The 27,345-nt window shown below is 40.0% G+C and overlaps 2 protein-coding genes and 1 long non-coding RNA gene across 7 annotated transcripts in view; 2 read left to right on the top strand and 1 right to left on the bottom strand.

Moving 5' to 3' along the window:
- The window catches only part of LOC140877342 (uncharacterized), a 33,020-nt gene extending 14,618 nt beyond the window's left edge, over positions 1–18,402 (top strand). The window contains exons 4-10 of the mRNA XM_073280879.1: positions 14,106–14,227; positions 14,429–14,573; positions 15,207–15,467; positions 16,438–16,495; positions 17,399–17,544; positions 18,111–18,119; positions 18,202–18,402. Of these exons, the coding sequence (XP_073136980.1) occupies positions 14,106–14,227; positions 14,429–14,573; positions 15,207–15,467; positions 16,438–16,495; positions 17,399–17,544; positions 18,111–18,119; positions 18,202–18,402 (942 nt within the window). The remainder of the gene's footprint in view (positions 1–14,105; positions 14,228–14,428; positions 14,574–15,206; positions 15,468–16,437; positions 16,496–17,398; positions 17,545–18,110; positions 18,120–18,201) is intronic.
- A 172-nt stretch (positions 18,403–18,574) lies between these two features.
- Positions 18,575–19,132, bottom strand: LOC140877341 (uncharacterized). Its single transcript, XM_073280878.1, has one exon. It carries the CDS (start codon positions 19,130–19,132, stop codon positions 18,575–18,577), a length of 558 nt encoding a protein of 185 aa, XP_073136979.1.
- Positions 19,133–19,730: 598 nt separating this feature from the next.
- Positions 19,731–22,504, top strand: LOC140883465 (uncharacterized). 5 transcript variants are annotated; one of them, XR_012150410.1, is made up of 6 exons: positions 19,731–19,953; positions 20,056–20,106; positions 20,435–20,708; positions 20,819–20,927; positions 21,196–21,292; positions 22,243–22,504. It is a non-coding gene; the product is annotated as an uncharacterized lncRNA (long non-coding RNA). The 5 variants fall into 5 exon arrangements; XR_012150407.1 differs by lacking the exon at positions 20,056–20,106; XR_012150408.1 differs by having other exon boundaries at positions 20,056–20,708.
- The last annotated feature ends 4,841 nt before the right edge of the window (positions 22,505–27,345 follow it).

Here is a 27,345-nt window from a genome sequence, read left to right as displayed (position 1 = left end):
TTGCGAACTGCGAAGGGTATGTTCTATATTGAAATAAATGTTTCACTTAATACTACTTCTTGGGTATTGGATACCGGATGTGGATCTCACATTTGCAATGATTTGCAGGTGATGACAAGAAGTTGCAGGCTTAGAATGGGTGAGACCCAGCTGAGGCTTGGAAATGGTTCCAGAGTTGAAGCTAAAGCTGTGGGAGATGTTTATTTATTTTTGCAGAACGGTTTTAAGTTACTTTTAAGAGATGTTTTATTTGTTCCGGATTTGATTAAAAACATTATTTCTGTTTCTATGCTTGATAGAGATGGTTATTCTTGCAATTTTGTGAATGGGATTTGCAATATTTACAAGAATGAATGTTTGATTGGAAATGGACAACTTGAAAACGATCTATACAACTTAAAACTAAAAGACGTTCCAATAAATTATGTTGATAAACCGGCAACAACAAACAAAAGGAAAATCGATAGCCAAAACCCGGCAAACCTTTGGCACGCTAGGCTAGGTCATATTTCCTCAAGGAGGATGAACAAGCTAGTGGGAGAGGGCATGTTTGATATGTCTGATATTAACTCTCTACCTACTTGTGAATCCTGCCTAAAAGGAAAAATGACTAAATCTCCTTTTAAGGGAAAACCTGAGCGTAGTCAAAATCTGTTGGATTTGATCCATACAGATGTTTGTGGTCCATTTAGAGTTGGTACTCAATATGGCCACACCTACTTCATTACCTTTACTGATGATTATTCTAGGTATGGGTATTTATATTTAATGAAATATAAGTCTGAAGCATTTGAAAAGTTCAAAGAATTCAAGGCTGAAGTAGAAAACAAGCTAGGTAAAAGTATTAAAGCACTTCGATCGGATCGAGGTGGAGAATACTTAAGTACCGAGTTTTTGGACTATCTAAAAGAGAATGGGATTCTCTCTCAGTGGACTCCTCCTATGACACCACAGCTTAATGGTGTATCGGAGCGTCGCAATCGAAATTTGTTGGACATGGTTCGATCCATGATGAGCTTCACTGAGCTTCCACCTTCGTTTTGGGGCTATGCGCTTGAAACGGCGGTATTGTTGTTGAACAACGTCCACACTAAAGCAGTGGACAAAACACCATACGAGTTATGGAATGGCAAAGCTCCTAAGTATTCGTACTTGAGGATTTGGGGATGTCCTGCTTACGTGAAGCGGACAGTGGGAGATAAGTTGGATAGTCGATCCAGCTTATGTTATTTTGTAGGGTATCCGAAGAATTCAATCGGATATTATTTCTATTATCCTGCTGAAACAAAGGTGTTTGTTTCAAGGAATGCCACCTTCTTGGAGAAGGAGTTCTTATTGGATAAGAAAGGCGAGATGATGGAACTCGAAGAAATTCGAGAAGAACCCGAAATACAAAATAACGATCCTACACCTCAGGAACCATTGATAGACACGCCTGTACCTAGAAGATCCGAGAGGACTTCTAGACCTCCTATTCGATATGGTCTTCTTCTTGAAGGGGATCAAGATGAACCCGATGTTGGATGTGATCCAAGAAACTTCAAGGAAGCAATTTCTGATGCGGATTCAAATTTATGGCTTGAAGCTATGCAGTCGGAAATAGATTCGATGCATACAAACCAAGTTTGGTCTTTAGTAGATCCTCCCGATGGAATTGTTCCGATAGGGTGTAAATGGATCTACAAGAGAAAGCTTGGGCCTGATGGTAAGGTATTGACCTACAAGGCGCAATTGGTGGCGAAAGGTTATACTCAAAGACAAGGAGTTAACTATGATGAAACCTTTTCACCAGTTGCAATGTTCAAGTCCATAAGAATCCTTATTGCCATAGCTGCTTGGTATGACTATGAGATATGGCAAATGGATGTGAAGACTGCTTTTCTTAATGGAGACATTAAGGAAGAAATCTATATGAAGCAACCTGAGGGTTACACATCCATGGGAAGCGAGCATAAGGTATGCAAGCTTCAGAGATCAATTTATGGTCTAAAACAAGCATCAAGAAGTTGGAACCAGAAATTTGATGAAACAATAAAGGATTTTGGTTTCATCAAGAACCCGGAGGAACCATGCGTGTACAAGAAAGTATTTAAGGATGCTGTGACATTCTTAGTACTTTATGTTGATGACATCCTACTCATTGGGAATGACGTAGGGATGTTGCAGTCAACAAAGATATGGTTATCAGGTAGATTCTCGATGAAGGATTTGGGTGAGACATCCTATATTCTTGGGATACAGATCTATAGAGATAGATCTAAGAGAATTATAGGACTCACTCAATCAACCTACATCGACACCATATTGAAACGGTTTTCAATGGATGGGTCCAAGAGAGGACATCTACCCATGTGTCATGGAGTTTCTTTATCCAAGTCTATGTGTCCCAAGACTGATGAAGAGATAGAGAAAATGACACATGTACCATATGCGTCAGCCATAGGTAGTATCATGTATGGGATGATATCTACCAGATCGGATGTAGCATTTGCTCTGAGTGTCACGAGCAGATATCAAGCTAATCCCGGTCAAATGCATTGGAAAGCCGTGAAGGACATTCTTAAGTACTTACGAAGGACTAAGAATATGTTCATGGTATATGGAGGAAGAGAACTAAAATTGGAAGGCTATACCGACTCTAGCTTCCAAAGTGACGTGGATGACTCGAAGTCAACCTCTGGATTTGTGTTCATGCTCAATGGCGGTGCTGTCTCTTGGAAAAGTTCCAAGCAGGACACCACAGCGGATTCCACCACTGAGGCAGAATACATTGCAGCATCAGCTGCTGCTAAAGAGGCCGTTTGGATGAGGAATTTCGTCCAAGAGTTGGGCGTAATTTCTGAAGTTGTTGGTCCAGTCCCGGTGTACTGCGACAACACGGGTGCCATTGCTCAGGCAAAGGAACCAAGGTCTCATCAAAGATCCAAACACGTACTGAGGAAATACCACATCATCCGGGAGATTGTGGAAAGAGGAGACATCACTGTCGAAAGAGTGGCCTCTGCAGACAATATCGCTGATCCACTTACTAAGCCCTTGCCAGGACCATTATTTGACAAACATCGCGAAGCAATGGGTCTACGTAGTATGACTAGTTGGCTTTAGGGCAAGTGGGAGATTGAAAGAGTAGGTGTCCGGTGAGCCAACTTGTGACTAAGGGCTTTGATGACTCTTTGTATAAACAATCTTTTGTTTAATATAATTTACACTTTTATTAATGACAATGACTTTATCTTTCTTCATATTGTGATATTGTGATATACTATTGTTGTTTTGATATAACCTTGAATATACTATAGTGTATGTAAGATGTGGTAGAACATGGAGATGTCTATCATGAAACACATCTTATAGTCACTGTATATTCTAAACTGTTCCTAGTCGATTGAGCCGTCTGATAATAAGGATAAGGATCGCTCGAGTTTGAGACTAGCATTTGCGATGCAGAGTACCACGTTTCATTGGTAAGGAACATAGAGATGTTCGAAGCATGCAAATGGATATTCATACGATGAATGATCGAACTACCCTATCCGGACTTTCCAAGTGGTTATCACTTATCGAGTGGATAAAGTCCGCGGTTTTGGTTGTACACCATTAGTCCTTACTACTTGAAACATCATTGAGACTCTATATGCTAGTACTGTGCTTTGACTCATTTACCGACTCTATTGGGGTCATCAGGTGTCGGGATTGGGTACAGTTACGACACATATAGGAGTCGATGCTTTGTTGTCAAGGATTCACCACATACTTGCGAGTGTGGATATCCTATGCGATCTGAGGAGATATTAGTGTGACGAATCTCTGGCCAGAGTACATGATGTGATTTAAGAAATGGTTTCTTAGTAGCACATGCGATGTCACTATTTGATCTTCAAGATGCATTGCATAGTTATCGAATCTCGAACGACTCTCGATTTACCAATGGTTGTTGATTCGATCGGGATATATGGATGAAGGGACCGTACTGTACGCTAACCAAAATCTATTGGTTCTTGTAGGCACTATCAGTGATACCTAGGGAATCATGGGGCGATGTTGCTAGGCGCTCTTACCATGATTCGATGGGCAAGTCGGAAATTGTTGTTCCGAGTCACAAGGAGTTGTGAGCCCACGGCTAGCTGTATCCCTGAACCATTGAGGGTCACACAGTGTAATGGATTTTTAATCCCCATTGAGATAGTTAAATTTAAAGAGTTAAATTTAATGAACAAAGAAGTTGGACTTCTTAATTATGAGTAGAGGAGTAAGATTTCCTAAAATGACATAGGGATGGAAATTTTTGGAAACCACTGAATTCGGATTTAGAAAAATTTATCTTGACTTTAAAAGGTGCAGAAATGGTTTCTGTGCACATTGGTGAAATCGGTTTATCAATCGGAGTCACGATGAATTTTATATTAATTTCTGAACATGCGGGCTTTGCTTGTCGGGCTTGAACTTATGACTAATGGGCCCTAAGCTGTTAGTGGCCTACATTATAAATAAGTTATTGCAGTACAGAAATTATACACAAAAAGGTCACAATTTTCGAAAAAACCCTATTTTTCTCTCTGAAGTGGCCGACCCCCTCTCCCCTCTGCTCGGTAAAATTCAGTCTGTGAATTTTGAATTGCAGTCTGGTTTAACGAATCAAATTCGTTAATCTCTTCGTAGAAACTTCTGATAGATTTTCTAGTGCAATCTATCAGAGGTATTAAATATCCGTTCGTGGACCTGATTGAAGAACAGTTCGTCCATCAGTTCCAGGGATATACAACAAGAGCAGAGCAATCTGTTGGTGTCCAAAATCTCGATTCGAGATTGAGGTAAAAATTTATAATCGTTATTTAATTTTTACACACACACAATTTAATCGTAAGGTTGATACCTATTATGGAATCGTTCCATACAAAAAAATTTTAAACTTCCGCTGCACCGGGTATCAATCCTAATTGATCTGATCGCCGCGTTCTCCAACAACATACCCTTCGCAGTTCGCAACTGCTCTAGATATTCCTTGCAGTTACGTTTCCAATGACCGGGTTTCTTGCAGTAATGACAAACATCCTTGGACTTTTCCATGTTTGAAGCCTTTGTCTTGTTCTTCTTCTCGGGTTCGGTTTTCTTGGTTGGGGCAGAACGTTTCTTACCCTTTGTACTTGGCCCCTTCTTAGCAGAGGAAGAGGAGCCCACCAAGAGAACCGGTTTATCCTTCTTTAAGGTGGCTTCATATGTTACAAGCATATTGACCATCTCTTCAAGGGAGGCCTCTATCTTGTTCATATTGAAATTCACCACAAATCCGTCAAACGAAGAAGGAAGAGAGAGAAGTAATAAGTCCACGTTGAGTTCATGCTCCAACACCAAATCAAGCGTTACCAACTTCTGTATGAGCCAAATCACTCGTACCCCATGATCACGGACCGAAGTCCCTTCACGCATGCGACACGTCATTAGCTCTTTTACAGTAGCGAACCTTTCAGCTCTCGATTGAGCCCCAAAAAGTTCCTTGAGTTGTACGTGAATGTCAGCAGCATTCACGGTATCCTCAAATCGCCTCTGGAGTTCATCAGACATCGAGGCTTGCATATAGCATTTGGCCTTGATATCATGGTCCCACCATGTATCAAGTTTGGCCAACTCTTTCGGACTTATATCAGCTGGTGCTTCCTTCGGAGGAGATTTTTCTAACACGTAGAGCATCTTCTCCGAGGTTAAGACAATCTTCAACTTAAGGAACCATTCCGTATAGTTTGCGCCAGTCAGTTTATTTTGTTCGAGAATAGAGAATAGTGGATTGCGCGAATTCATCTTTATGAAATACTGAAAAGAAACAGACAATTATCAGTGATTGTTTAATTAATTTACTAAGACATAAAATAGGCGAAATTTATTTTATGAATCTCACTCCCACTATTTTAACGATTTCACTACCCTCTAGTGAAAACGGAAAACTGTTTTCCTTAGTGGGAACATGGAGTCCAATTGACAAAATATGGTCCCGAATAATATCAGCCAACCATAATTTTCAAAAGGTAGAGCCCAATTGCTTCCAAAGCAACCTCCACGTTTTTACCTCATGTCCAATAAAGGCCCAATAATATGACGCCGTTTATTGTGACATGTCAAGATGACCCATCAATATTAAGTTGTGATGGACGGTCGCCATGTGGATCCCCCAATAATATGAGCCGATCCCATGGGAGTTCCACCCAACTTACAACATGTGTCGATCCAATGTACAGCTTTTCGACGAACGGGCCCCCCCAATAATATGAGCCGGACCGTATCCGCGGGTAGCATCTCATACATTGATCGTTGATAGAAGGTAGGAACATTTAAACAATATTTAAATTTCCTTTATTTATCTTGATATCAATTTTAAATCATATTTAAAATGAGGGATTTTAATTTTGAAAATTTGTCTCATCATTTTAAAATTTGTATGCTTGCGGGATTCATACAATTTAGTCTAAAACATGCATACAACGATAATATCATATATTATGTAGGATGATCGATTCCATTTCTAATCGACCCGTGGTTTCCAATCACGAGTCTAAGTTCAATCCTAGGTAATATGCAGGTATGCAATGCAATCCTATTACATTGAGCTTCCAATTTACATTTCTTCAGTCTTTATTGTCTGCTGGGCCCACCTCCGTCTTCAAATCTTCATCTCCCACTAAGTCTAATGAATTTACAATAAATAACCATGACAAGTAGGGGATACATTTTAAGGGGTGGGAACGGGCCATAAACCAGGCCCACTTTTATTACATATGACAATTCATATTGGGCCATAAACCAGACCCATTAATAAATCCAACAACAATAAAAACAAATGTAAATTCCTAACATACACCTACAAAATTGGTCATGGCAATCGATCATCCTTATCCAATAATATTTAATTCAAAATTAATTTATTGGATAACATGCAATGACAATTTAAATTAAAAGGATAAAATCATATTCCAGATATAAAATCTTATTTTACATACAAAATCATATTTTATCTTTTTATCAAATAAAATCATATTTTACATATAAAATCCAATTTTATATATAAAATCATATTTTACTCAATATTTCCATAAGATCATATCTTATCATCAATTGTACCAAAAATAATTAATTTCATAAAATCTGATTTAACGGATAAAATCTATAAATTTTCCAAAAATTCAAATTTATCCAAAAATCAATTTTAAAATTTTCGGACTCGAACAATTCGATCTGATGCCTCGTGGACTAATCAAAAACAATTTTCGATCGGACCAAAAATAGAATTTTAACATATTAAAATTTTAATTTAAAATAAAAAATTAATTTTTCCCGGGCCGCCCGAGACGATCCCGGGCGGCCCGCGCCCCAAAAGGGGCTCGGGCCGGGCAGCGATCACGTCGCTGCCCATGGGCAGCGCCGTGCGATGCCCTGCGCAGCGCCGAGCGCAGCCCTGTGCAGCGCCCAGCGCTGCGCTGGGCAGCAATCCAATCGCTGCCCGTGTTTTGCCTGAAAAAATTTTTTATTTTTTAAAAAATTTATTTTGTTTCAAAAACCGAGGCTTAAAAATTTTTGTACAATCGATTAATTTAATCGCTTGATCTGAGCAACCTGGCTCTGATACCACTGTTGGATTACGGTGATCAGATCAATCAGAATTGATACCCGGTGCAGCGGAAGTTTAAAAATTTTATATGGAACGATTCCATAATAGGTATCAAAACTTTACGATTAAATTTTGCGTGTAAAAATTAAATAACAATTAAATTTTTACCTCCAATCTCGAATCGAGATTATGGACACCAACAGATTACTCTGCTCTTGTTGTATATCCCAGGAACTGATGGACGAACAATTCTTCAATCAGGTCCACGAACAGAGATTTAATCCCTCTGATAGATTGCACTAGAAAATCTATCAGAAGTTTCTACGAAGAGAATTAACGAATTTGATCCGTTAAACCAGACTGTAAATTCAAAATTCACAGGCTGGATTTTCCCGAGCAGAGAGGGAGGGGGGCGGCCACTTAGAGAGAAAAACAGCTAGGGTTTTCAAAAATTGTGACCTCTGTTGTGTAATTTCTGTACTGCAATAACTTATTTATAATGTGGGCTGCTAACAGCTTAGGGCCCATTAGTCATAAGTTCAAGCCTGACAAGCAAAGCCCGCATGTTCAGAAATTAATATAAAATTCATCGTGACTCAGATTGATAAACCAATTTCACCAATGTGCACAGAAACCATTTCTGCATCTTTTAAAGTCAAGATAAATTTTCTGAATCCGAATTCAGTGGTTTCCAAAAATGTCCATCCCTATGTCATTTTAGGAAATCTTACTCCTCTACTCTGATATAAGAAGTCCTACTTCTTTGTTCATTAAATTTAACTCTTTAAATTTAACTATCTCAACGGGGATTAAAAATCCATTATTTGTGTGACCCTAAATGGTTCAGGGATAAAGCTAGCCGTGGGCTCACAACTCCTTATGACTCGGAACAACAATTTCCGACTTACCCATCGAATCATGGTAAGAGCGCCTAGCAACATCGCCCCATGATTCCCTAGGTATCACTGATAGTGCCTGCAAGAACCAATAGATTTTGGTCAGCGTACAGTACGGTCCCTTCATCCATATATCCCGATCGAATCAACAACCATTGGTAAATCGAGAGTCGTTCGAGATTCGATAACTATGCAATGCATCTTGAAGATCAAATAGTGACATCGCATGTGCTACTAAGAAACCATTTCTTAAAACACATCATGTACTCTGGCCAGAGATTCGTCACACTAATATCTCCTCAGATTGCATAGGATATCCACACTAGCAAGTATGTGGTGAATCCTTGACAACAAAGCATCGACTCCTATATGTGTCGTAATTGCACCCAATCCCGACACCTGATGACCCCAATAGAGTCGGTAAACGAGTCAAAGTACAGTACTAGCATATAGAGTCTCAATGATGTTTCAAGTGGTAAGGACTAATGGTGTACAACCAAAACCACGGAATTTATCCACTCGATAAGTGATAACGGAAAGTCCGGATAGGGTAGTTCGATCATTCATCGTATGAATATCCATTTGCATGCTTTGAACATCTCTATGTTCCATACCAATGAAACGTGGTACTCGGCATCGCAAATGCTAGTCTCAATCTCGAGCGATCCTTATCCCTATTAACGGACGGCTCAATCGACTAGGAATTATTTAGAATATACAGTGACTATAAGATGTGTTTCATGATAGTCATCCCCATGTACTACCACATCTTACATACACTATAGTATATTCAAGGTCTTTATCAAAACAACAATAGTATATCACAATATAACAATATGAAGAAAGATAAAGTCATTGCCATTAATAAAAGTGTAAATTATATTAAACAAAAGATTGTTTATACAAAGAGTCATCAAAGCCCTTAGCCACAAGTTGGCTCACCGGGCACCCACTCTTTCATAAGAATATAACCAATTCTCGATAAGAAGAAATTAAAGTACTACACGATCATCAGTACAGAAAGGAAAAATAATACTGAAGCGCTGTCAATCTCCTATTCAACCAATAAAATTGGTCTCATAAGATTCGCTTCAGACGAAAGACGCATCCTTCATAGACAGTCGAATAATCGGCTTTACAATGATAATAATTCCTAGAATAATCCGCGATAGTAACTTGCTAAACCCAAAAATCTTCAAATTCCTGATACGGAGGTCTATCTAGATCAAATCATATCGGCTTCGGTCTTGAGGTGATCAATAGAATTTCCAGTTCCAGAGATAATGATCAAGGAAAGACAACTCAATCCAATAGAATTCAGACGTCTAAAGAATAGCATACTACTGCTCTTCACACAATCTGTAAGATGATTCTCCAAGGCTCTGTACGATTAGTACAATTCTCGCTCCGAAAAGGACAAGAACAATGATAAGATTCTAAATGCAGCTAAAACTTCTGAAAGATTCAGTTCCTAAAAACTCATGAACATTGCAGAAACGCTTGTCAAATCAAACGTCAAGACCAAAATTCAAACAACTAAACCTCATTCTGAAAACGATCACGAGGATTTTCTCTTCTCGAGCCCTTAGTTGATGACATCCTGATCTCCAATCAGTGCATAATTCAATCTGACAATCGGGATCAAAAATAGAAATTCATTCTGACAACGTCAGCAATTCTATAACCACTGGTGTATCAACCAGATCGGGTTACAATATATGACATCAACTGCAATTCATTGAGAACTCTTCCGTACAATCCTGTAACAAATGATCATTCGACAGAACAACTATCAAGAATCCTAGAATCAAAAATTCATATCAGAGGATTCCCAATCGTCTGTCGATTTGGATCTGAATCTGACAACTTTCTAAAATAATTCACCGATGCTCTGTACTGATTAAAGCAGTTAAACAGACAATAAATTAAGATCGGATACTTCAGTACCAAACTGCTCATTTCAATCACATTCCTATCCAATCGAAATTCAAAACTTCAAACTTACCCTGCCGTAATTCATCCCTACTCTCACAGGCGAAGAAAATCAACTACTGAATTCGAAAGCTCATAGACAAGAAAAACCATAAACAAATTCTTTAATAAGAAGATAAGGGACTCGCCAGTATCAATCAGTCAGAAAATTAGAAAACAAAAACAAACTGTTACCTGCTAATTCATCGTCGGGTGCAGTCAGAGTCTGCTGATCCTCGCTAAGAGCAAGGACTAAAGTCTGAGGTAACGGAGGTTGATTCGAGTGAACCAAAGAAACTTGTTGCTCCAGCTGAAATATCGGTCTAAAAGAACTCCCGATCTGAGATTCGACGGTGTTACGCTTAGGACATTTTCTAGCATAGTGTCCTGTCTGATGGCAGAAATAGCATTTTCCAAAAATTCCACGACAAAGATCACTGAGATGTCGACCTCCACAATCTCTGCAATTCATACTTGAAGTTCCCGTAATCTGTCTTGATCCAAACTATTTCGATTCACCAGAGCTAGAAGAACTACTTCCTGCCTTCTTGAATTGTTTTCCTCTCGCTTGTAGGTGATCTCTAGTGGTACTTCCTCTAAATCGGGTTAATGGGTAGAAAGGAATCTGCTGCATAAATTCGGATTTAAACAGACTCCAAGAAATAGTCGTACCTTGATTCTCTAACTCTTTCTTCCTAGAGATTCACCAAGTCTTAGCAATACCTTGAAGTTGATACATTACTAACCGGATGCGACGGTCATCAGGGTAGCCCAGAGAATCAAAAAACTGATCGATCTCTTCTAACCAAATTTCACACCCAACGACACTTTCAGTACTCTTCAGATTCGGTGGGTTAAAGGATTGAAACCTCATCAACAAGGTCTCCATCGGCGTCGGGGTGACATCCATCTGATCAATCGTAGTACTATCCTGTTCAAACGGACAGGTTTCTGCTAGTTGCTTCCTGCTCAAAACTCTTCAGGATACAGATCTGCTAATCAACTGGTTAAGACATAAAATCTCAAAATCTTAATCCCAACTATCCAGTATTCATCCATCCCCGTACGACAAACTCAGTCGACCCCAAGAGTATTTGAGAACTAGTAGAAAATTTACAATTCATATCTCAATTAATTCATTCTTTATAATTTAAATCACATAATCATGTAATTCAAATAATTTTTTCCACTAATAAAGCATGCTCGCATGGTATTTAATAAATCAATTAAATAAGTCAATCACATGCGAGAATTCAATTCATGCGGACTCGATCTACCCCGCTCGCTTCTAAATTTAGTCCAAGATCTTATCTCTCTGATACCACTTAATGTGAGACCCCGATTCTAATCATCTAATCTTAAGATAATATTAGCAAAAATCGATAATCAAAGCCCGGTAGGAAATTAAAATAAAAAAAAATTTCGGATGAATAGTGCTGCGCTCGATCCTATAAAATTCCAGGACCGAGCGCACCATTTCCCTGAACTCTCTGCCGAGAAATAATAAGTGCTGCGCTCGATCCTATAAAATTCCAGGATCGAGCGCACCATCTGATCAAAGTTACTGCCTCCAATTAAACATGGGTCGCGCTCGATCTCAAAAAAATGTAGGATCGAGCGCACCCTGGGATCAGAAAAAAAATCAGAAACAGGGCATGCTTTCCAACTTCCAACAACAATTCAATCTTCAATCTAAAACATGCATCAACACATCCAAACATGCATATTACATTACAAGGAAGTTCTAGAGTTATACAATCTCAAACTAATATAACATGCATCAATCTAAGTTCCATAACCGATACAAAACGAGTTCGAATAAAATCTACGTTCGATTACATATTAGACTTCTAAAACAACAAGGCCTCACGTCTATCATCTAAACCACCTAGCCATGCTGCCTCTGACTCGGTCCTGCCCCACCTATTGCCAAGTACACATACAAACAAAGACAATAGCCGGATAATCCGGTGAGAACATAATTCCCAGTAAAAGAGACATAACATATAATTCCACGTAATATATCAAATCATGATATATATATATAAACAACATGTCATTCGTAATGCAATAAAATGCAATGCATATCCTTGGGGTTTGAAAATTATCTGTCAAGATAATCAAAGGAATTTCGTCTTGTAAATTGGGATCCCGAGGCCAAGATATTTCCACGACTCACCGACTCTCCCAATCGAGGTGAATGCGGTATACCTTGCATCCTCTAGACTTTGGAGCATTATAGAGAGTTACCCAGGTCATTGGAGTTCTTCTCTACTACCAATGCCCCTCAACAATAATCTCCAAATCGTCTAATTCTATCTGAGAACGAATCAAGGGCTCAATATGAATGCATATGTAATCTCATGCATTCGAATAAAATTCTCAATTATAAATTCAAGTAAGCATTCAAACATGCAAGTATGTGATTTTCTTCTAGGACACTCGAATCAATTCGGATTCAAGTTAATCGTTCTATTCCATTCCAAAGTCGTCTTATACCTTTTCGTCGTTTCACAATCTTCAATCTGTAAAACAACAATCTCATTTAAAAACTCAATCAAACTTCTTCGATTGATAAATAAGAAAATCGATACTATACCGGCTCAAATATTTCAAACTGATCAAAGCTGCAATCTCACAACTCCACTGACTTTGATTCAATCTAAATAAGAAGTCACAAGATCAATATCGGTATCAAAACCTCATCAAACTCGGTACAATCAAAACATCGAAACGATATTCCCAAAACTTAAACTGACGGCATAACGGCTATATTCTAACAAACCGAAAATGCAGACAACATAATATGAATCAAATAAACTCATTCCAATCAACAAACATCCATTCCAAATCAATCCCAACACATCTCAAAATTCACAATTTCGAAAATCATAAGAAAATTCAAATCAAATCCAATCGTCGATAGATCTTCGAACTGTCTTAGATATACTATCATAGCTATCTCAACATCATCCTCTCCGAATATAAATCAATTCTAATGGCATACAAAAATTCAAACCTCTCAGAATTAAGATAAACTTACTTCCAAACGGAGCACTCGTCGCTGTGATCGAAGATATCAACTCAGAAATAAATTCTGTCGGACGGATTGAGCTAAAATGGAAATCACAAAAGCTTGGAAGCTTTTTGGTCGCCTCTCATGGTGATGGCACGTTGGAGAGGATGAAGAAGAATGAATATAATGGCTAAGTCAAAGCCACACATATAACAAAACTCAATTTTGCATTTTAATCCCTGAAATTTCCAAAAATTTCAAAAAGGTCCCTGATTAATTAAAAGTCGCCTCTCGAATTCTAAAATCACCGAATATCTCAAATAACATCAATTAAGATAAAAACGGGGCGTTACACAGGCACTTCTAATCCAGTTGTGGATGCTCTTAGCCGCAAAGTGTACGTGAGTTCGCTTCGTACCAGCTCAGTTGTGCGAGTGGTAGAGGAGTGTTGTTCCTTGGGTTTCACTTTTCGGCATAAGAAAAAACAGTAGGGAGTTTGCGTTTCGTTAGTGCTTGCCAAACCAGCCTTGTATACTCGTATACGTGAGTCGCAGGTCGTTGATTTGAAGACGCAGAAGTTAGCCCGTTTGGATCAGGATGGGAATAATTCTGTTTTCATTTGCAGAATGATGATCTGTTGTGTCTTTCTGGACGTGTGGTAGTTCCTAATGATTCCATATTACAAGAGGAGATTCTGTCACAGGCTCACCGTAGTAGATTTTCTGTGCATCCAGGCAGCATGAAAATGTACAAGGATCTACGTACGAGGTTCTGGTGGAAAGAAATGAAGCGCAGTGTTTATCAGTTCATGTCTCGATGTCTTGTATGTCAGCAGGTCAAGGCAGAGTTTCGACGACCCGGTGGATTGATCCAAAGTTTAGAGATTCCTGAGTGGAAGTGGGAGCATGTGACGATGGATTTTGTCACTCACTTGCCGATGTATTCCAGGAACTGCGATTCTATTTGGGTGGTTGTTGATCGATTGTCGAAGTCCGCGCATTTCTTGCCTTATAATTGGGACTTTACTTTTGTTCGGATGGCACGTCTCTATGTGCAAGAGGTTGTTCGTCTGCATGGAATTCCGTTGAGTATTGTATTGAAAGAGATCCAATGTTTACCTCTAAGTTTTGGGATAGTTTCCAGCGAGCTCTTGGCACTACTCTGAGTTTGAGTACATCTTACCACCCGGAGACCGACGAGCAGAGTGAGAGGACTATTCGGACTCTCGAGGATATGCTTCGAGCTACAGTCATGGATTTTGGTCCAGCGTGGCATGACCACTTGGCATAGTGGAGTTTGCTTATAACAACAATTACCACAACAGCATTGGAATGGCACCATTTGAGGCCTTATACGGGCGTCGCTGTTGTACGCCATTGTTTTGGGACAAAGTTGGTGAGCGTCAAGTCGAAGGTCCACAGATGATTCAGCAGATGACCGATGCAGTGTAGATGATCCGTAAAAGGATTAAGGCAGCCCAAGATCGACAGGATAGCTACGCTAACACTCACCGCACACCGTTACATTTTGATGTAGGGGAACATGTGTTCCTGCGAGTGTAACTTTTCGGAAGGTGATGAGATTTGGACTCAAAGGCAAGTTGTCACCGAGATTTATTGGTCCGTTCGAGATTCTTGAGAAAGTTGGAGACGTGGCTTATTGTTTAGCTTTGCCACCGTATCTTTCCAGTATCCATGATGTGTTTCACGTGTCTTTGTTGAGGCAGTACGTGGCGGATGAGTCGCGCATCTTGCATCCGACTGAGGTGCAATTGGATCAGGATCTGTCCTACGTGGAAAGACCTCTCAGGATTCTTGACATGAAGGACAAGGTGCTTCGCAATAAGAGCATACCTCTAATGATGGTGCAGTGGCAGCGCAGAGGAACTGAGGAAGCAACTTGGGAGCTGGAGAGCCAGATGCGAGCTGAGCATCCAGAGTTGTTCCGATATTTGTGTACTTTTCTTTTTAAGAAAGATTTGTACATTGTAATGTTCAGTTGTAATAAAGAACATTGTTTGACTTTTCGTGTTTTCCTCTATACTTAAATTTCGAGGACAAAATTTCTTAAGTGAGAGAGAATGTAGTAACCCATAACCCAATAAAGTGATTAAGGAAATTAATCATAATTAATATTCCTAATGATCGGACATCCTGAGGAGATGACCGGAGGATCCAAAGACGTTTGGACGATCCGAAGTGAAGTTCGGAGGCTTTGATCGTGTTCGGACAGTCCGTCGGCAGGTTCGGAGGATCCGAACAGTGCTAGAGATTACGTCATCAATTACGCCAGCGAGGTGACATCATGGCTTAAGTGTGGATGGGACATCGGACAGTCCGAAGTCGGGATCGAACGCTTCGATCGTGTTTGGAGGCTCCAAACTGGGTTCGGACGGCCCGAACTCCGTTTATAAAAGGGGGAGCCGAGGTTCATTTTCACTCGCACCTCTCCTCTCTTCTCTCTCGATTCCTAGACCTTCTAACTCAGATTTAGGAAGATCTAAGCATCCTATGGAGAATCCGGAAGTGGCATAGCGATCCCGGCATCGTAACGGAGCTGTGGCCTAGTTTCGAGGCTATCGACAACAAAGGGCTGACGACGGACGCATGTATAACTTTGGCTTCATAAGGAAGTATTTAGGATTATGCAATAGCTTAGTTCAGGATTTTAGAGCTTAATTATTGATACATGGGTAATTTCATTGTAGTAACAGTAGACTGGACTAGTAGGCTTAGAGTCTAGACCAGTGGTGCTAGGATTTGCCTGCAGTTGTTAGAGGTACGTAAGTACTGACCGAGATAGCCGACATGATATATATGCTTATATGTTGCATGAGTATATGCTATATGTTTTACCATGTTTTATGGCTTTGACACATGCATATTTTTACGGTTGACTGCATCTGGTATGATGTGACTCATTGACAGTTTCTATTGGTGAGGGGTTACTCCTTATAGATTCGTGTTTGGGGACACTCAGCCCCTGGTTTTGCTATCGCTAAGAGCGGCCACGATGGTGGGTTTTGACGCTAGGAATCCCAAAAGAAACCAACATAGGGGCGTGAGCGACAATGCTCAATACGAAAGCAATGATATATAGACTAATATGCAACAAGTAAATGACTTTAAAATACTGGTTAAAACAGTCTACTCAGGGCGCCAATGAGTATACAGTACCGTGCTAAGAGCGTACACGATGGTGGGTTTTGACGTTATAGTTGATAGGAGAATATATGAGTACCCCGCGGAGTCGCTCTCTTAGCACGGTACTGTATACTCATTGGCGCTCTGAGTAGACTGTTTTAACCAGTATTTTAAAGTCATTTACTTGCTGCATATTAGTCTATATATCATTGCTTTCGTATTGAGCATTGTCGCTCACGCCCCTATGTTGGTTTCTTTTGGGATTCCTTGTGGCGGGGCAGGTTTGAGGCTGGATGGTCCAGGTGACTCGCAGCAGGGTTGAGGTTGCTACCTATTGCAGCGAGGTTTTAGTGGTAGGGTTTGTTACCCTAAGACTTTCGATTTGGTTGTATAAGAGTATTTATACACTACTTTTGTCGTCAGTTGTATTCTGCCGATTAGATTTGTTGTATTTTGAATATTTCGCTCTTTATGCTTTTTAATGTTAATGCATGCTCTAGTTAAACTCTGATTATATAGTGGATTCGGGTAGGGTCGCTACAGATCTCCTCTTGTTCTCTCTCCAGGATAGTCTGTACCTCTGCTCGCTGAATGAGATGTATCTCGTTACGCCCGAGAAGAATGCTGCGGGACCCTGCCTTTAATTTTGGTCCCTTTAAACTCTATTTTTACCTCTCCATATAGGATTTGCGAGATGATGGTTGATCACCCCTAACCTCTCTTACTCGTGAACCTACCAGATACTTCATATTCTGATGGTATGTGGAAGCTATAGCTTTAAAAGAGTTCATGGCCGGCCTGCTCAATATGACATTATATGAGGAAGGGGCTTCCATCATCGTGAACGGGGTCATCCTAGTCTTTCTCCATTCTACCGTGTACAAGGTGAGGGGTAGCACGATCAAACCTCTAGGGTATACCGTATGTCCTGCGAAATCAAAAACAATTGTTTTCAGGGGCTCCAATTTATAACCTCCCAACTCCATCTGTGAGAAGGCATCTTTGAAAATGACATTGACGGAGCTCCCGGAGTCCACGAAAACCCGGGCTATGTCATAATTGGCTATTACATCCCGGATAACCAATGCATCATTATGAGGGAAACTTACCCCTTCCACGCCCTAGGACCCAAAACTAATTACGGGTATGTCTAATTGGGGGCAATTCCCCACCTCGAAGCTCTCCTTCCGACTCCATGCCTTCCAAGCCCGATGTACATCCCCATCTGTGGGTCTTTCGGAGATCATGTTGATGATTCCAAGGGTGGGGGGATCATTTTGTTGGTTCGGTTCCTGCTCTTCTGTGTGTTGTTCTTGGCCCTCGTGAGGGGTGTGTACTTGACCTTGACACCGGCCTCCACCTGACCGTAGGGGCCCCATGGTCGCCTGGCCTCCGCGCTTGCGCACCCTCCTTCAGACTGTGTCAGGAGTCCCTTTACTCACAGATTACTTTGGATTGCCTTTTATATCTCATTGTCTAACTTTTAGCAATCCGAGGTGACATGCTCATGCTCCATGTGGAAAGTACAATATTTTCCAGTATCAGCTCCATGGGTTCTGTCTTTCTTCCCTTTTTCAGTGCCTCCGCGCCCTCCTTCAGGCTGTGTCAGGAGTCCCTTTACTTGCAGATTACTATGGATTGCCTTTTATATATCCTTGTCTAACTTTTGGCAATCCGAGGTGTCATTCTCATGCTCCCCGTGGAAAGTACAATATTTGCCAGTATCAGCTCCATGGGCTCTGTCTTTCTTCCCTTCTTCAGTGCGAGGGGGTTGATTGAGAACTTCCTCTTCTTCACATATTTCCTCTTCTTCACATATTTACATGGCACGTTCTTTGGACACCTTCAATGGTTTATACCGCAAAAATCGTACCAAATCTCCCGTACCTCGCTCCCAAGGGCGGGCATATCGATCAACCTTACCTCCTTCCTTTCTCTCTTCCCTCTACTGCTATTGTGTCTCCTCTACATTAATGTATTTCTCCACCTGGGCCAGGAGGTCATCATACGTGGAAAGGGCTGCCTTTACCACGGATCGGAATAAGTCGCTTCCCTTAAGTCCTTGAGTAAAGGCGCTGATCAAAACCTCGGTCGGGCAGCTTGGGATTTCCAAGACCATAGAATTGAAGCGCTTGACAAAATCTCTCAAGGACTCATTCTCTTTCCTCCGGATATCAAACAGGCTGAGGGAAGTTTTCTTGTGCCTTTTTCTACTAGTAAACTGATGCAAAAACATCCCACTAAAGCTCTCAAACGAGGTGATACTGCCTGGTTTGAGCTGATTAAACCACTGCTGCACGGATTTCACCAGGGTGGTGCAGAATACTTTGCATTTAATTCTGTCAGTGTAGCAGTGTAGCATTGCCGCATTCTCGAACCTCCCGAGGTGTTCTTCTGGGTCTATGCTTCCATCATAGTCACCAATCCTCATCATCTTGAAGTTGTGGGGGTAAGGGCTCATCCATGATCTCGTGTGAAAAAGCCGTGCTTTCTTTCCTAGAAGGTCCATGTCCCCTCCCCCTCATTTGCTCCATCTCTGCCTTCAAGAATCGTACCTGCCCTGCAAGGCTGCTTTGCTTGGGCACTGTCTCGCACCCTAACTCTTCCGACTTCCCCTCCTTCTCTCCCTTTTCCTCTTCCTTGGGTTTTTTTCTCCCCCCGCAATTTGGAAGATAGCCTCTTCCATCGCCTCACGGACTACTGTCATCACCATGTTATTAACCTGATCCCAATCTACTCCCCCAGACCTCTTCTTGGTACGGGGCGAGGGTCTCGTTGATGCCTCCGACTTCTCACTACAAGAAAATAAACTTTTCGCAGCGCGATATTAACAACGCACATTAAAAGTATGCCTTTAATATTATTATTAACGGTGTGCATGTTGATGCGCGCTGTTAATATACTAATTTTTTTAAAAAAATCCGTGTTCGGGTATTAACGATGCTAATTAAAAACACGCCGTTAATATTATTATTAATGACATATTAACATGAGCTGTGAATTCATTTATTATCCATATCATGCGGTATGCTGCGAATGTTTTATACCCCATTCAGTCATGTGTTAAATTATTTAATTAAATTAAATTAAAGAAAGCAAAGGGAAGAAAGAATCCCAACCCATTTTCCACCAACCAAATCCCGTCGCCCCTTCTCCTCTCCATTTCGAGCTGTGCAGTCGTCATCGTTCACCGCCAAAAATTGGTCTCCCTACCTCCCTTCATCTATCTCATGAGCTGAAGCTTGCGATTAAGGTTGGAATCGCAGAAAACGAGCTCTAAATCGCGCTGTTGGATCTCTGTTCGTGGTTGGTTCTGTGTGAGTTTCTCCGGTAAGTTCCAGATTCGATTTTTGTTCGATTCTTGGTGTTCTAACATAGATTTTAATCTTAAGATAGTGTTCGAACCAAAAACAAACATTTCACTCATTTCAGCCGTGATTCGCAATCTCCGGTGCGCCGTTTTGCGCCGCCGTCCTCCCTCAGGTTTAATTTTGCTTATGATTTCCGAATTCTAGGTGAATTTTTTATTCTTTTTGGTTGCTGGGTTTGTATTCAATATGTTTAAAATTACCCATCGTCGCGTTATTGATTAACTTTTGGGTTGCTGGTTTTGCGGGCTATTTTGTTTAATTATTTGAGTCTTCGATTGCTAATGATGAAATTGATGTACCCATTGTATGCAATAGATTTTTATTTTGATTTGATGATGATGTAGGTCGAATATAAAACTTAAAGCTCTATTCTTATCCTTGTTGCTTTCGAGCTTTTTGTTCACCCTTGATTTTACTGCATCAAATGATGGGTTTGTCAGATTGGACTGAAGAAGCTGAAGGTGGATCAAAATCATAGGCTTGCTACTCATCTTGAGTCCAAAGAAGGGGAGGAACTGAAAGCTTCAATAAGGAAGTACAATATCCGAGCTAGGCTCAGGGATAGAGCAGACACTGAAATTGTGGGTTTGAAGAACTACTTGGATGCTCAGTGCTTGGGAGAGATTGGAATTGGCACTCCTCCACAGAAATTCACTGATTTTCGACGTTGGTAGCTCTAATCTATGGGTGTCATCCTCAAAATGCTATTTTTCTGTAAGTCTGGACTCCGGAACCTTTGTGTAGGTTATGTGAGAAAAAGTGGGTCACTATCAGCCATTTTTATCAAATGATGGGTTGCTCAAAATTGACATATTTTGGTGTAGGTTTCATGTTACTTCCATTTTTGCAGAGGTGGTTGAGAAAATAGAGATGGAAGATTAGGAAACATCCAAACACTTGATTCCTCGAAGAAAACGGGGAAGCCATCTTGCGGTAAGCAGTAAGCCAACGTTTTTAAAATTTTGTGCATTAGAATTTTTGAACGACTTCCGGTGTTGGTGAATGCTGAAAGTTTAAGTTGTGATTTGTTGCCTGGATATATTGTTATTAATCCTTTAGCAACTTGACCTTAAGGATCCTAAGCACTAGGGAGATATGTTTAAGTCTCAAGTTTTAGTCGATCTTTGATTTTTGCACATGCCTAATTGAAGTTATTTGCTGGGAAACCCAATTCCAGTTTTATCTAAATGATTGTATGCAGGCAGGCACTTGGAGAAACAGAATGAGCTTCTAATGGACGCATACAAGTCGATGTCCCATGAATTGCATAGACTTCAGATTTTGTTTCGCTCTGTTTGGTATTGGATTCTCATTTAATCTTATCTAGATTTGAATATGCATGTTCTCATTTAAACTTTATCGTTTCCTTGAAACTCTTGCTACAAAGCAGCATCTTTTACACGTTCCTCTTATTGAATTGAATATTCTATGGTACATAGATTTACTAACTCTTTGTTCCAAATACCTAAGCGGATTAACATCATATCCATCTTATTACACTTATTTTATATTCTCATGTTAGTTTTTTAAAAGTAAAATAAATCATTAGGGCCTTGTGCATCTGAGTTATGACCTGTTGAATTTATACTTGTGATTGGGCTAGAGCTGAACAATTGACTTCAGCTTGTACCAGATCATCTGAGCTTGTTTTTTCTCTCACTTTCAAAGGGTTGTAACATAGTAACATTTGTGTTTGATGAAAATTCAATGCAGTTTCAGTTGCTTATCTAAATTTATTTTTGTCACAAGTTTTTGTCATTTGTACACTTCGGGTATATTTTCTATCACACTGTCGCAAATATGTTTTTTAATTTATATTTTCCAGTCGTTCAAATAGTTTGTTTATTTTCCCAGTTTTCATTTCTTGGTTCCTATTGTGGACTTCCTTTTCGAAGTCTTTTATTGTTGTTGTGAATGATAATTAAGATCACTTCTAATTTTTTAATTATGACATTTGATCGCACTTAAATCCCCGATTGCGAACATATTTGTCACCATTATTATGATTTCATGATGAGACTGTAAGAAATCTTTTAAGCTTTTTGCTTGAAGATTTTTTTTAAAAAAAATGAAAATATGGTGTATGATTCATGACTTAAAAATTTTATTAGCTGACTTAATAAACTTTTTTAAAAATTTGTGTAGATCAATTTGCCCTTAAAAAATTTGTTATTAACTTTACTATCTTTTGGGGTTGGTGATACTTTGGTTTATTTATATCAATTTTATTGTTTTGTTTGGTTTACAGATGAAATGGGCACAACCGGATGGAGTGTAGCAAAGAGTTCAATATCAACTGACTTTCAGGTATATCGAGAGTGATGAATAACTTTTTTCTCGTGTTAATTGAGTTAGAATTCGATTATTTTATTTTGTATTGTCTTTTGGGTAGTATGATTAAGAAACTAGTGTATTAACTATGCGAGTGGATTAGACTTGAGATTGTGTTTAATTTGTTGTAAAGATTTGATTCTTTCGTTTTCATGAATGAAATTGAAAGTTTTTATTTAGATATTCGTTTTCATTTCTTCGTTTAGTTTATTGAAGTTTTTGTTACATTTGCATCATATGAGGCTATCTATGATCAAATAATGTGTTGTCGACATAATTTTTTGCGGCATGCGAACATGTGATGTTAAAAACCTTTAACAGCGTGCCTTCATGTGCTGCCAATAATTCTTTTCGCAACGTGCTTTACACGCTGTCAGTAGTTTTCCGCAGCGTGCATTGTGCGTTGTACATACATTTTTCCGCAGCATGCATTGCGCGCTGTTGATGGTACTTTCCGCAGCGTACATCGCACGCTGCGGATGGTACTTTTCGCAACGCGCAATACACACTGTCAATAACTTCTACTATCAACAGCTCTAAATTGTGCAGCTCACACTGCGCGCTGCAAAAAGCATATTTGCACGCTGCAGAAAACAGTTTTTGTTGTAGTGTCTGCTCTTCCTCATTCTCATGTGTTGTTCTCCTTTTGAAAACCTGTTGGTAAATTAAAATAATAATCTTGTAAGAATCCCGTGATATAAGGGATTAATTGTGCAATTGATATAAATCCCATCATATATGAGATTATATCCACTTTCCTTCTTAGTTCCCTCCTCGTCTCTTTAAGTAATGTTGTATTGTATGATGTAAAAGTAGAGAATAAAAAAAAGGATTATTCTCATTTCTCTCCTTTCTTGTAAACTTACATGGTATCAGTAGGGTTCGAGAATGGACTATAAAGCCGCAATGGTGGATTCCTCAACCACGGGCAGCGGTGGCTCTTCCTCTACCACCGACAGCAGTCCTTCTGTGAAAGGGACCTCTACTCCCAGTACTCCCTTCACAGAACAAAACCTTTAGATTAAAATTCACAAGTTGAATGGGACCAATTACCTTGAATGGTCTCAATCTGTCCGGTTGGTTATCAACGGCAAAGGTAAACTTGGATATCTGACAGGTGAAAATAAACAGCCCTATCTTGATGATGCTCGCTACTCGCAATGGCGCTCCGATAACTCCATGGTCACCGCCTGGTTGATCAAATCCATGGACCCAGCTATAGGCAAACCCTTCCTCTTTCTTCCTACGACCAAAGATGTATGGGATGCTCTTCGTCTGGATAATCACTCCCAGATGTATGAACTTACCACTCGGTTGTGGAAGATGCAACAAGGCCCACGTTCTGTCACCACAAATTATAATGACTTACTGGTGGTGTGGCAGGAGCTAGATTTGTTTGAGGAAACCCAGTGGTCCTGTCCAAAATATGCACTACAATATCGGGAAAAACTTGAACGTGGTCGTGTATTTGTATTTCTGGCTGGCCTCAACTCTGATCTTGATGAGGTCCGTGGTCGTCTCCTTGGTCGCAAACCATTGCCCAATCTCCGGGAAGTGTTTTCGGAGGTTAGACGAGAGGAATCCCATCGACATGTAATGGTGAAACCCATCGCCGATGCTAAACTCGATGGTGAAGGCTCCGCTTTTGTTGTGCGACGCGAAGGGGCGGTGAAACGCGAAAATCAGATGGGGATGTGGTGCGAAATCTTTCGTCGCACTAACCACAGTTGCGATACATGTTGGAGAGAGCACGACAAGCCCACTAATTGGCAGAAACGAGGAGGCAGAGATATGAAAAATGGAGGTGGTAAAGCCCTAAATACTAATCTGTCTGATTCTAACTTGGGCCCAACTTCTCCAGTCCCATCTCTTGTCCAGCAGCTGCCGTTCACAAAGGAACAGGTAGAGCTCTTGAATAATATGTTTCAGTAACATTCCTTGGGCAATAAGAATTCATCGTGTTCTATTTCCCAATCAGGTACATTTTTTTCGGCTGGCCTTTCTGGCACCACATCTAGTAGCTCTTGGATTTTATATTCCGGTGCTAGCGATCATATGAATGGTTCGTCTCGCTTTTTTTCGTCCTATATACCTTGTGCCGGAAATAAAAAGGTTAAAATGGTAGATGGATCATTTGTTTCAGTTGCTGGGAAATGCACTGTTCCTATCTCCACTTCTCTCATCCTACTCGATGTTTTACATATCCCCTCATTATCTTATAATTTGTTATCTATTAGTAAAATTACTAGGGATTTCAACTGTCGGGTTGATTTTTTTTCCTTCTCACTATAAATGTCAGGATTTAACCTCGGGGAAGATGATTGGGGATGCTAAGGAAGATAATGGTCTCTATATTTTGCAACATGGATCGGTTTGATAGGCATGCCCTGAAGACTTGTTTCAGTTCTATTTTTGTTCCTAGCAATCATGATATTTTCTTGTTGCATTATCGATTAGGACATCCAAATTTTCAGTATTTAAAGACCATGTTTCCAAAATACTTTCTGAATAAAAATTCTTCTTTTTTGTGTGAGTTTTGTCAGTTGGCTAAACATCGGCGTTCTGTTTTTTCTTCCAATCCATATACACCCTCACACCCGTTCACTTTAATTCACAGTGATGTTTGGGGTCCTGCAAAAATCGCTACATTGTCTGGGAAACGTTGGTTCATCACGTTCATTGATGATCATACTCGTCTTACTTGGATGTTTTTATTGAAGGATAAATCTAATGTGCCCACTGTTTTCAAAAATTTCTATCAAATGATTCAAAATCGGTTTCACATGAATATTAAAATTTTTCGAAGTGATAATGAGAAAGAATATTTTAACAATATGTTGGGGAATTTCTTTGCTGATAATGTAATTATTCACCAAAGTTCTTGCACGTACACCCCACAACAGAATGAAGTGGCGGAACGCAAGAACAGAAGCCTCCTTGAGACTGTTAGGGCCTTGCTCTTTACGACTAAGGTTCCTAACTATCTGTGGGGCGACGCCCTTCTCACTGCCACTTATTTACTGAATCGGACTCCCACACGAATTTTAAAATTTAAAAATCCCCTTCATTATTTTAATTCCTATTTTCCCAATTCAAAGCTCACACTAAATATCCCTTTAAAGATTTTTGGGAGTGAGGTTTTTGTTCATGATCATAATAGTCTCGTTCGAAACTGGATCCTCGTGCTCATAAATGTAATTTTGTAGGATACCCGTTTGGTCAAAAAGGATATAAGTTCTTCGACCCAATCTTGAAAAAATATTTTGTGTCTATGGATGTCACCTTCTTTGAAGGAACGCCATATCACACTGATTCTTATCTTCAGGGGGAGCACTATATTCAAGATAGAAATCATGTGAATAGCTTTGAGGTAACATTTGAACTTGATATCCCACACACTCCTGATTTGTCCATGCAAACTGGGGAAAATCTTGGTCGAAATGAAACATGTATGACTGAAAAAATATTCAAGGGTCTTATCTACTCAAAGCAACATCTAGCAAAAAAACGATAAAACATTATTCCGAGGCACAACCAAGCATCTACTTCGAGGTTGAATCATGATGAAATGCCCTCTGTTCCTCAGATCATCTCACCAGGTAATCGTGAAATTTCTGAGTCAAAAACATTAGATGATCTTGATATCCCCATTTTCCTCAAGAAAGAAGTTAGATCTTGTACAAAACATCATCTATCAAACTTCATGTCGTACAAAAAATTATCTCACCCATATTCTGCTTTTATTTCACAAATGTCTAGTGTGATCATTCTTAACAGTGTTTAAGAAGCTCTAGAGGTTCCTGAGTGGAAGGAAGCTATTGCTAAGGAGATGAAAGCTTTGAAGAAGAACGACACGTGGGAATCAGTGAATCTACCAAAAGGGAATACTGTTGTTGGTTTTAAATGGGTATTTAGCGTAAAACATGGTTTAGATGGATCCTTAAAAAGGTACAAAGCGCGATTAGTAGAAAGGGTTCACCCAAACATATGAGATTGACTATTCTGAAACCTTATCTCCAGTTGCAAAATTGAACACAGTTCGAGTTTTATTGTCTGTGGCTGTCAACCTTGACTGGCCATTATACCAGTTGGACGTGAAAAACGCTTTCTTAAATGGAAATTTAGAAGAGGAAGTGTATATGGAACCTCCACCTGGGTTTGTTGAAAGTTTTGGAACCAAGGTGTGTAGGTTAAAGAAGTCTTTGTATGACCTTAAACAGTCTCCCAGAGCTTGGTTTGAAAGATTTACAACATTTATTAAAAATCAAGGATATTGTAGTGACCCAACCCGGATCCACTACCTATTCAGAGTTATAGTAAAAGCACACGCAATAAAATCTTAAAGCGTAAAGAGCGGATAATTAAAATACAACAAATCCAATCGGCAGAATACAACCGACGCTATCACAAGTGTATAAGTACTGTGATACAACCGAATCGAAGGTTCAGGGTAAATAAATCCCTACCCTCTACAACCTTGCACTCTCCAAAGCTCAATCCTGCTGAGAGCCGCCTGGACCGTCCAGCCTCAAACCTGCCCCGCCACAAGGTACACAATACCCATACACAGGGGCGTGAGCTAGAACGCTCAATACGAAGCAATGATATAAATACAAATATGCGCACACAGATGACTTAAAACTCAAGTGAAAACACTTTGCTCATGGCGCCGAGAATATACAGTACCGGCTAGAGAGCTACTCCGCGGGGTACTCGTATACTCCATATCAGGGCTGAGCCAACCCCATCCTGACCCGAATCCAAAACAGGATACAAGTCCCATATGGAAACTGTCATACCTGACTCGAGTCCAAAATGAGATCATCGTTCCCTATGGAGACTGTCAATTACTCACATCTCTTCGGATGCAGTCACACGTAAAATCATGTATGTGCTAAGGTGGTAAAACATGCTAAAACATGATAAAACATATAGCACATACTCAAGCAACATATAAGCAAATATATCATGCCGGCTATCTCGGTCAGTACTTATGTACCTCTAACACTGCTGGTCAAAC

The sequence above is a fragment of the Henckelia pumila genome, chromosome 2 (genome assembly GCF_033568475.1).
Source record: "Henckelia pumila isolate YLH828 chromosome 2, ASM3356847v2, whole genome shotgun sequence".
In the NCBI taxonomy this organism is placed as follows: domain Eukaryota; kingdom Viridiplantae; phylum Streptophyta; class Magnoliopsida; order Lamiales; family Gesneriaceae; genus Henckelia; species Henckelia pumila.
The sequence above is the reverse complement of the archived record's forward strand: the minus strand, read 5'-3'. Positions and strand labels throughout refer to the sequence as shown.

Coding starts and splice junctions, on each gene's coding strand:
- LOC140877341 (XM_073280878.1), bottom strand. CDS start 19,132: ATGGACCTTCTAGGAAAGAAAGCACGGCTTTTTCACACGAGATCATGG.